Source organism: Sinohyriopsis cumingii, chromosome 8 (assembly GCF_028554795.1).
Source record: "Sinohyriopsis cumingii isolate HCF-2022 chromosome 8, ASM2855479v2, whole genome shotgun sequence".
In the NCBI taxonomy this organism is placed as follows: Eukaryota; Metazoa; Mollusca; class Bivalvia; order Unionida; family Unionidae; genus Sinohyriopsis; species Sinohyriopsis cumingii.
In genome coordinates this window covers 93,926,886-93,938,472 of record NC_142968.1, presented here as the reverse complement: position 1 = coordinate 93,938,472, position 11,587 = coordinate 93,926,886, and the positions used below count along the sequence as shown (strand labels likewise).

The 11,587-nt window shown below is 36.2% G+C and overlaps 1 protein-coding gene across 1 annotated transcript in view; it reads left to right on the top strand.

Moving 5' to 3' along the window:
• The first annotated feature begins 3,206 nt into the window (after positions 1-3,206).
• The window catches only part of LOC149794160 (interleukin enhancer-binding factor 2 homolog), a 73,289-nt gene continuing 64,908 nt past the window's right edge, over positions 3,207-11,587 (top strand). The window contains exons 1-3 of the mRNA XM_089968253.1: positions 3,207-3,290; positions 4,678-4,704; positions 7,473-7,541. Coding sequence (XP_089824379.1) covers positions 3,283-3,290; positions 4,678-4,704; positions 7,473-7,541 — 104 coding nt within the window. The 5' untranslated portion in view covers positions 3,207-3,282. The remainder of the gene's footprint in view (positions 3,291-4,677; positions 4,705-7,472; positions 7,542-11,587) is intronic.

Below are 11,587 nucleotides of genomic sequence, written 5' to 3'. Positions count from 1 at the left end.
AATTGCTTTCCTCCTCCCGGCGTTCTCCGATTCTTCCTGTCCTCTTCCCCTTTTGTCTTCTTTTCTCCTCCTCCTTTCTTTCTCTCTTTCTCCTTCAACGAGGCTTGTTCTCCGCCTACTTCCATTCTCTATTTCTCCTTCAACGAAGCTTGTTCTCCGCCTACTTCTATCCTGTCTCTCTGAGACTCGGGACTTGACTAATCTGTCCCCAAAAGCTTCCTACGAAAAACACAAGGACGTTAGCATTTGTGTTAGCCATCTCGCTCACACTAAATCAACAATCAATCAATCATCAGATCAAGGTTATCTACATCTATGGTCACGCATTCGTGCACATCGAAAAACAGACACGTTCTTATAAAAACAACGTTGCAATAAGAGCGGTATCCTACTTACCATACAGAAATCACTTCCTCAGTTCTGATTGGATATCAATTCTACCCCCAGTCGGTTGAGATTAACAGACGAGCCTCAGGCCATCTGTCAAAGCGGGGAGATTTACAATAGCGTTGAGGGTCCATTGTTCTTAGAACAAAGCTTCTAACATCTATATGCGAGGGTTAACACCTAACGAAGCGGTTCTTATACAAACAAAAATCGCCATAACAGTGCAGGGTCGACATACTCATTGCGCTAACCCATTCCTTTGTTCCTGACTTACGTAATCGCGGGCAGGCAAACGTGACAAGGTTTTTCTACCATTTGACAGGTATGATAAGATCTGAAGTATTTACAAACATCATTGTTCATTTTCTGTCAATCATAGTGATTCAAGATCTTGTGATAAGTCGTTTTGACTCTAAATGACCATATAAATGATTATCATGGGATAGACTAAGAATTTCCTGTCTATACGACTTAGAAACAACCATTTGATAGGTCACGGACCACTTGTCACCAGCAGCAGGTACCTCGTATAGTCTCCAGTTTCTCCTAAGGACACCAATGTTATCAAAATAACGGACAAGTGACTAAGTCTGAGGACAGTTTTACACAATGGAGAAGAACATTAACAAAGTGGCACCCAACCCAGTGAAGAAGAACACTTTCATTGTAATGATGCGCCAAAAGTCTTCTTTTGAATTACTGTAATACAATCCAAGATTTCCTTATTTGAATTCACTATAATTCCCAGTTAATGTTTCTTTCTAATAATATTATGAATCATATTGTACTCCGAGAGAAAAATAATTTGAATAAACAATTCTAGCCCGAATTAAAATACTGCACACAACATTAAGACTAATTTTGCTTCAAATTCTTACATTTGAATTAATAATTTATACATAAACAAGATTATAAAGCAATCTACCTGACCTAAGTGACAATTAACAGTTTCAGAAGAAAAAAATACAACATATTATTTAATGGACACGTCCATTCTAGAAGATTCTGTTACTAAAGTTATAATTAAAAAACCCCATGGTAAATATAATGTTCTTGACGCAAACCAAGATATATGTTTACTTCTTTTGACAGTGGTCCAAATATTAAACACACACTCATAGAGATGATATTAGCTAAGTAGTATGTGTTTTCTAAAACAAAACATCATACATGTCTTTATTCAGAAACACAGTGAACGTGATTTTGGACAATGTCAAGTACAAAATAGAATTATCCATAGGTTAGCGAATTATAAAAAGCCTAAGACACTATGCAAAATAAATAGACATAACAGTTGACTTTTGGGAGTGATTCCTCCAAAACTGGTAACAACCGTCAGTGAACACCATGGATATTTCTTTTCTTTTGCCGAGAAATAGTGTCCATAGATGTCAAACTAACACTGTACAAGGTCATTGGAAGTCTAATATTTCTTCACAAAGTTGTCATACTTATAAATAAGTTCATATTTAACATTCCTGTTTGGTATTTGTCAGTTTCAAATGCAGCTGAAGCAATATTCCTAATCCTCTATCTTTATTCATTGGTAATGCTAGAGTTAGCGGGGCTTATTAAAAATGTTTTTTCTTGTACTCACTTTTTCAATTTCCCTGCCTCACTCTCATTCTTCCAATTTATAAAAGATATCAGTTTTATTTTCGTCGGAATCTCCACTTTGAAGAATGTTTTGATTCACCTCAGCGCTTTTCATACGAACCATTTCTCTTAGAAATTAGACTACACACTCGCTGCCAATCTATGTTTTCAGTATGTGTGTATGACTTTGTCTCTGTGTTGTGCAGCTCAATCATACACCCCAGCGTGATAGTATTATAGTATATTTGTGGGTATAGTATGTGTAAGCACTCATTCCCCTGTGTGTAATAGTACACACGGATGTTTATTGGTATTGTGCATGTAATCCCTCCTACCCTCTTTTATGTGATAATGCATGATTTTATTCCCCTTTTACATCCTATCATATAAGTGTATTTAGATGTATAGTGTGTGCATCTGTACTCATACTCTATTAGTTGGTTAATTGGTGTGGGTGCTGAGAAGGAGATGGCCGTGTGTTGATCAGTCAGAATACCTTGTTGTTAGTAAGTGTGGTGTTGGACACTGCATTCGCGTGTTGGTTAGTAAGTATAGGTGTTAGCAGATGTCATGACGAAGGCTAGTATACGAATTGGAGTTGGCCAGTAGAAGACTAATATCTGGCCATTAGATGTCAGGTTGTTGGACAGCAAAGGTGTATGCTAATCCTGTGGACGTTTATAACATTCAGTTTTTCCTTGTATCCATATAGGCCAGTTTGTGCCTAACACGGAAACATGTATAGATAGAAGGGGAAATGTCATGCTAATTCTAACACTTTTCCCGTTTTACCATTTCCTACACATCACGTAAAAGCGGTAGAAAGTTAGAAGTACAAAGAGAAATATTTTGTTAAATTTTAACATTACCATTTCCCTTGTACTGATATCGACTTATTATATTAAACTAATATTAACCAAAAGCGTAATGTTATTTCCTCATACACCCATAATGAGATATGTGTAATTTTAATTCTCTCCATGAACCCATAGTAGCCCCCGATACTACCAGTGCCAATAATCATGAAACCCAGATTTTTATTCGTCAGATAAGTGTTTTTCCTTTTTACCTTTTCCAGCTAGTATTATCATAACTTATAATAGTAATTTCTCATTATATTAACATTTTATATATATATATATATAATTATGACATGGATTAATACAACTGAATACAAATAAATAGTGTAAAAATAAACTACATTCGAAACTTCTTGACCAATTCTCGCTCGCGCAAGCGCACTAAATATTTCCTGTAAAATCGGCGTGCGTTCACCGGCAGAAAGGAAACAAAATTAAAATGAGAGGGTGAGGAATTCTTGGTTTCCGATATTACATTTATGGATACAATCATGTCTGTCATAAGCTGAGATGATTAATACTATGCAGTATATAGAAACTGAATTGGTTTAATACGAGTTCATTTATCTAAACTTAGGTCTCCCTCTAGTTATGATATATTTACTGTACTCCTAACATCTTTCCTTCGGCGACTGATACGTAATTACTCGTATCGTAGGTATTGATACAAGTATAATTCATTTACCATAACGTTTTTTATTGACGAAATGATGTCGCTTATTGTGGGGTTTATGCTAAAATGCATTAGAACTTAATGTGTACAATTTTATAGGGCTTTCGTTATCAGTCGAGAGTATGTTGATTTACCTATGTTTACTCTACGCCTGGCTGTTGCAAAGAAACACCCCCCACCCCCGAAAAAACCCACAAACAAAATAATACAAAACGCATTAACCCCGTTAATAGGGGCCTCCAAATCCCCCGCCTACTTTGGCAGCTCACCAACCAACTTTGATGGAAGGCCTAGTCCTACAATGAAGACATAGCACGTTTTTGTTTTAGTGCTATGTCTTACTACCAAATAACGGCCTTATATAGCATAGTCAAAGTTTCAGGAATATCTTGTACACTTGGTCGCTTATATAAACACTCTTCCACAAATTTTTGTGTAATTCATATACTTACTGTGCTGTCTTTATCCAGGCAGAATGAAAATATGACAATAGCAAATGGACATATTTTTGTGTTCCATTGACATACATTTGAATGTGTTGCAATGTGACGGTAGTCGAGGTATACTGTAGTATGTTTCAGTAGGTTCATATGGGGGATATGTTTTCTTGAACAAAACAAAACATTGCTATTAGTTCCAGTAGGCATACTACAGTTTTATTCGTTTCGTTAAAGAATATTTCAGCTTAACCCGATTTCAGCATTCCTGGCTTTCATCGCTTTCCAGCCAACTGAAATGTAGGCAAATTTAACTTGAAAACAGGTCCATTTCTTTTGTGAGAATTTGAATTTATTAGAGAAAAGACATCAGGGTAAGTAAAGTCTGGCATTATTGGTTGCCAGATGTGTGATATTCCTGAAAATTTGTTTTTCGTTACACTGTTAGTGAACATCAAAACACACTACACAGCACCTTTAGTATGGCAGTAAGACCCATCACCCCCCAAGAACAAAAATGTCGTGTGATGTGTCTTATGTTGTAGGACTAATGGAAGGCCCTGAAAAATTTATATTAATTGCCTAAGATTTAAACAGCAGTAGTCCATAATTTTATAATCTAATGCTCAGAAATAATGTTCTTAGAGTGTGAGCTTGTCTTAGTAATTGTGTATTTGTTTATAAACAAGTTTAGTTTAAAGGCTGTTTTTTTTTGTCATTTTAGGAACTTTAGAGGTGGAAGGAATATGAGGTAAGTTTTTTTTATTTTTCAGTCCACATTATCAGACAACCTCCCTTAAGAACTAAATTAAACATTTACAATTAGCAAGAGCTTGTCATTAGATAATTAAATTTTTTTCTGGCTTGTTTCCTACTCTGTGTAACTGTGTGTGTGTATATGTATATTACACAATAAACCAACAAGTAGTTCCCTGCCTTTAGGGGCCCCGAGTGGCCGAGTGGTCTAAAGCGCTCTTCGTTACGGATCACTGCCATCTCACCTCTGTCTGCGGCGGTTCGAGTCTAGGATTCAGCCAATGTGGGTATGTGAGAAAGCTTGCCAGTAGCTTCTCGTGGGTCGGTGGTTCTTTCCGGCGTTTTCCCGGGTTCTTCCTCCACCATTAATACTGGCCGCCATGTATAGCCTATCGCGTTCTGAAAAATGGCGTTAAACCCCACAACAACAACAACAACAACAGTTCCCTGCCTTTGTTTTATTTTCCAACTTTACTAGTAGCATATACCAACATTGATTGGCACTTTTTGTGTTTTGAATTTTCAACCCAGATATTCTATGGCTATCTGTCATTTGTTTATAATTAATAAATATTTTTCTACTGGCCTTTGAATGTGGATGGTATGTAAAATCCCTTATCTTTTGACCCATGGCATTAAATTCTTCAGAACACAAACTTTTTTAGCATTAATTCCTGTCAGAAGAGAACACCTGTGTATCCATTGGCTATTGACATGAAATTTTAAATTGTTGATCCATGCATGGAAGGCAGGATCACCCAAAGGTAAGAGTAATGTAACATTTTAAACGCAGCTCTGTCCCAAGCATTGGTCAGTTTCTATTGATACAGTCCTTGTAGACTGTCTCCACATGTTACTCTTCCCATGGGGTGGGATGCTGGCTTCCAAGGATATGTCAGCAATTTAAAATTTCAATGTAAACTGGATTAAATGTCACACTATGATGTCACAGTGAAAGTGCTGCATATTGACGATTATTGTATCCTGCACTAATAATGTAAATATCCTCTTTTCAAGGCCCAATTTAATACCCAGCCACCAATGTAAAAGTCCATTGTGATTGATTATTTTCATCCAGAAGTTTTATAATTATGAGTGAACAAACTTGATTAAATCGATATAAATTTGCATACAATTTTAGAACAATAGCTATTTTATTTAGGAAAGATGCTTAAATTAAGTACATGACCATGAAATCTTACAATTTAGTATGAAATGATAAATGACTTTTTGGATGACTTCTGATGAACCAATTTCTTTTCTTTTCTTTGTAACATTCAGTTTTTTGGTTTGTTTTGGAAAGGTTATATTTTTCATTTTTAGTGTTTAATATTCTAGCAGCTGCATTGTGTCTGGTTGGTAAATAAGCTGCACGAAATTCCTATTCATTAGAACAGAACTTAAGTTGGATGTTGTTGTTGTGGGGTTTAACGCCATTTTTCAGCATATGATAGGCTATTTATGGCGGCCAGTATTAATGGTGGAGGAAGAACCCGGGATAACCCCAGGAAGAACCACTGACCCATGAGAAGCTACTGGCAAGCATTCTCACATGCCCACATAGGCCAAATCCTAGACTTGAACCCATGCAGACAGAGGTTAGATGGCAGTGATTTGTAACAGAGAACACTTTAGACCACTTGGGTCCCATTAAAGTTGGATGTAAAACTTCGGTAATGGTTTCATGTGATTCTGTATAATTTTTATTCTGATAATACATGTAAATTATATGCAGTTATTATAATGCAACATAGGTTCATATTATCAATCTGTAGATGGATATATTTTATGTGATTCTTTTTTAATATACAAAACACGAAGAAAGGCCTATCAGGAAGGTCCAATGGAAGTCAAACAAGACTTGAATTTTATGGATTTATGGCTGCTTTTAGAATGATTTGGGAGGAATTATAGCAGAAGAACGAGAAGTGACAGCAAAGCAAGAAATATGACATATATATATATATATATATAGAGAGAGAGAGAGAGAGAGAGAGAGAGAGAGAGAGAGAGATTTGTGTGTTAGTGCACTGGTTCTCCAGTTTGAACTGTTTCTCCTTTATATTTGCATTTAACATTGGTTTAAGCAATATTTCAGCTTCAGACAGAAATCCCATTTTGTATGCAAGGTTTTCATTTACCCTTGAGTTTTGATGCATGGAATTTTAATGTGGCCCATTTTTGACGCATATAGATTTGGACTGGAGCATCAGTTTTAATTACCCTTGATTTGCCTTTTGCGCTGTCCTTAACAAATTTACTGTAGGAGTTACTGATTGACATCTGCTCGGAAACTTAACACCTTCGTGGCCATTAATATCACACGAATGGAAGATATATATGAACTGGAGCTAACACTTAGGTACAACTGAATTTGGTTGAGTTGTTTTGAGATTGCATTCAAATTTTATAACAGAGGAATAGGAAACAATTATGACACAAATGGAATGACTTTTGATCACATATCAAAATTGATATGTTGGCACATCAAAAATTATAATCAGCTGGTCAGAACTGGAGCATATGGCGGCTCATGAAGCTGGTTGTCAAAGTGTGGACCAGCTTGAATAATTTTATTGGCAATTAATTTACTTCATTTAGCAGAATATTTAAAGCTTCAGAATCATTTATGACTTCACTGGATTAATTTCTGAAAAAAATATTGGCATTTGTTTGATTGCGCTTTAAATTATAATCAGTTATACAATGTGTATTGTAAATGCAGCTGAAATGTTAATATTGAATGATTTATTGAGTTTTCAGGCAGAGGGGTCGTGGGGGCATGGGACCAATGAGAGGGGGCATGCGGCCGCCCTTCAAGCCAAATATCCCGTAAGTGACTGTCATTATTTTTAAAAGTTATTTATTTTAAGATGCATACATGTTGGCATGCTTGAACTTATTGAATGGTTCGATTAGTTGCAGTTAAGATTAGTTCAGACCCAGAAATGAGTAATCATGCAAGTCAGATCAAAGTGGGGCACAGAGGAGGAGATTATTATGATTTTAGCAAATGCAAACAGATTAATAACAGATACAAGTTAAAAGAAAGTTGAATGCATGTCATTAATGATTTTACAAATTTATTTGCCAGTATTTCACTAAGCTTCCATGATTAAAGTCTGCTTGTTTGGTAGATGGGCATCATATGTTTTATATTGATACATTTTTACAACATAAAAGCTATAAAATTGTTTTAACGACCGCTGTTGAAGTGATGACCTCATTAGTAATTGTAACCATACAGATTTTATTTGAAAGAAATGAAATAAGAAATAAAATTTGTAGAGAGTTACTCTACAACAGTTTTTTTATGCCCTTTGTTATGAACTTTTGTTTATAGGAGAATGTTGTGTCCAGATAATATACCTGATGATTTTAATTTATTAGATTACTAGTCCGTACATTCATGGACCGCCGAAAATACTTTTAAAAAAACCCCAGAAACCTTTGTTCTTAGCATGGATACTACCTGAGGCATAGTAGTTTTTCTTGTACATCCGGTATTGGGAACATGTTGACTGTAAATTAAAATGATACTAGTGAACCGGTCAAATAAAGTAGACTAAAGGGGCTAACATTGAGTGGCAGAATAAAAAATGTAAGTGAGAAACTTGACCATCAGTTGGAACTTCATTCATTTAGGCAGTGGACTAGACAATTTAGCATAAAATGTGTGTGATCACTGTTCTTGGTACAAGGAACTTCAGTGGGTGGAAGTGGATTCAAAGAAAAAGTCATGGGATTGGATTGACTCGTTAAAAATACTTGGAATTTAGAGGCTGAGAGCTTCAAGAGGAAGCTTTTCAGGCCAGCACATCAACAGCTCAGAGATAGAAAGGAGAAAATGGAAGCAGTGGAAAGAAGGATAGATTTGGAAAGAAAGGAAAATCATGAGTGTTGGAATGACCCAAGAACAATCATCACTTTCACAAATAAAGCATAGACTTTCGTGGCATGAGAATACTTTAATTTGAGTTTGACCAACTAGGTCAGATGTTATGAGAATATTATTCAGTAGAGATTGAGATTTTTTTTTTTTATATATGTTGAGTGTTGCATTTTTTACGTGTTTAGAGTGTCTGCTTAAGTTGACAGGGGCTCAAATATTTAATGTACACCTGCCTGCTGTATTATTCATGATACTGTAGAGGGGTCATGACACCCTCCATAAGGCAGTTCATGTTGTATTATGTCATCTTTCAAACTGTATAACTCTGTGTCTACAATCTACCATTATAAAATTTTGTGGATGGCTTATACTTGGGGTAATGAAGGAGACATAATTTTCATGGTCAAAAGTCAAGGTCACTGTGGCTAAAAGAAGAAAAATGGTTTTCACACAATAACTTAAGTTCTCCAGCCTCTACATTTACCCAACATTGATTTTGGGGTAAAGGAAAAACATTTTGATGTAGGGTCCAAGGTAAATATCACTTTGGCAGAACGAAGAAGAATGGTTCTGCACAATAACTTGTCCTTTATCTGTAATTACCAAACTTTGTTTATAGTTTGCACCAGGGTTAAGAAAGAACTCCATTGGTTTCAGGGTCAAATGGGTAAAGATAAAGGTCAGTAAGGCAAGGAAGAAAATAAATTCCACATTTGTTCTAGATCAAATACTTGTGCTATATTTTCTTTTCATTTGTATTGTACTTGGGATAAGGAAGTAACTTGTTTAATCACTTGGGTGACACGTAGAGACATGGTTATGCACAAGAACATTACCGGTAGTTCTACACCTCAGAAATGGGCCAATCTTTGAATGGCTTGCACATGACATAAGGAAGAAACCTGTTGATTTTTGGAGTCAAAGGGTTATAAGCCAAGGTCACTGTGACTTAAAGAAGAAATTTCAGTTAATGAGCATGTACATTTGGTTATAAACAAACATTGATTTTGGGATGAAAAGGTCAAAGATCAAAGTTATTTTGCTCAAAGAAAGTGGGTTTTGCAGAATAACTTTTGTTCTATAAGTTCCTTGGCCATACTTAAGTTTGTGGAAGGCAGATCTATACACAATATAGTGCAGTTGGGAATCTTAATTTGTTCATTTCATGTGCACTGCAAAGACTTATGCATATTCATTCACTGGATCAGTGGCCATCTGGAAAATCTTGTTATCATAACTTCTTATGAATGAATGATCCTGTCTGCATGAATTGTTTCGCTGATGTTTTACGATGTATGGTTGGTCCTAAACAAAAATGGTACCAGTCTGACCTCAAATAATGCCACCATCTGGAAAATCTTCTTATGGCTACTTCAAGATGACTGGTCGTATTGACATTGTACTTTCACCAGAAGACTTTATAAAATGTCTGGGTGGTCCTACAGAGATCTGGAAAAGGCTTAATCATGCATATTTGGATGCCAATTTTTTAAATCTGGGATGCAGAAAATCACTTAGGTGGGTGTGCTCTGTATGTGTGTAATAGGTAGGTGGCAAAAGTCAAAGACTTGCCAGTCCTGCTTAGTGGGAAAATGTGTTGATCAGTTAGCTGTGTTCATATATACAATGACTGAATTCAGTGACTGAAAGACCCCCTGAAGTACACGTTACAATTATAAGAGTACATCAAAAGAATATTGATGCAATAGCTGGGCAGCAAGTTTGAAGACTGACTGGTGGCTGGGTGGGAAAATGTACTGATATTTACAGTGACAGAATTCAGAGGCAGAAAGACCCAGAGATGTACATGTGGTCATTGATAGGAATTACATCAACTAAACAACTTAAGCTTTCATTATTGTGTTCATTTCCGAGTGTTTTAGAATAAGCAGTGCACGTGACCTCAACATTCTCAAAATTAAGACATGTTGAGACTTGGACAAAATGTCTTTCGCAAATTTGGAGTTAAATGGCAAACTGACAAAGATTGTAATGAGATTCAGGAGAGTGCTAAATTTGCTAGAACTGATAGTTCGGTTGGGACAGTAGCCAAGTGTAAGAAAGCATGATGCCTAGCTTAGTGCTTGGAATAAGATCTTCCTTGGATTGACAGATTCATTCTCACTCTGATGGACAAACAAGAGCTATATGTCAGTGTTATAAAGAATGCAGAAATGGCAACCTATAGTTCTTCTAATTTGCTTTAGTTTTCTGGGAGAGGACTGTAACTTGTGCTGGTGGGACTCCTATTTGTACCAAAATGGGAATCCTGGACTCCTAGTTTTAAAATTCTAGTGAGACCAATGTCCTAAATGGAAATTGTATGACTGATATCCAATATGGCCATGGTAGCAGACGTCTTGAAAATCTAATTCATTGTCAGTTCTAGATTCAAAAAGGCTTGGCTTCAGGCCTTTTTCTTGGTCCAGCTTTGTGACAGCTACATGGCATCTCTTGGATTATAATCCTTAATGTTTGGTAAGTTTAGGAGCACCATCATTACTATGATTCCTCCCCATTACCCCCCCCCCAATACAGGGTAATAAATGTATTAAAAAAAACAGTTTTATATTTGACGAACATGGGGTTGAGAGTTAGGGTGGAGAAATCATACAAAATTGGATTGGAGAAACCTGGGCTTGCAAAATTTCCCTACCCATCCATTTTACATTTTATGTGCAGTCAACATTACTCATCTGAACCTTGTTTACTCATATTGTTGCAGTGCACATACATGTAATGTGTATTGACCATTTTCCACTCACATCTTTAGACATTTATCTTTAATGCCAGTACTCAGCAATAATTAAATGTTGCAGCCATAGCCAGGTCTATGCTATCAGTGTTACTGGATGTAGGCTTGCTGGATTTACCACCCTTAAAAATGCCACCTGCTTTCAGGATTGACATTGCACAGCCTGAAAGTCCTGTTGGTGTCAAGTGTAACATTCATTGCCATCCACAAATATGTCAATGCCTGTAATGC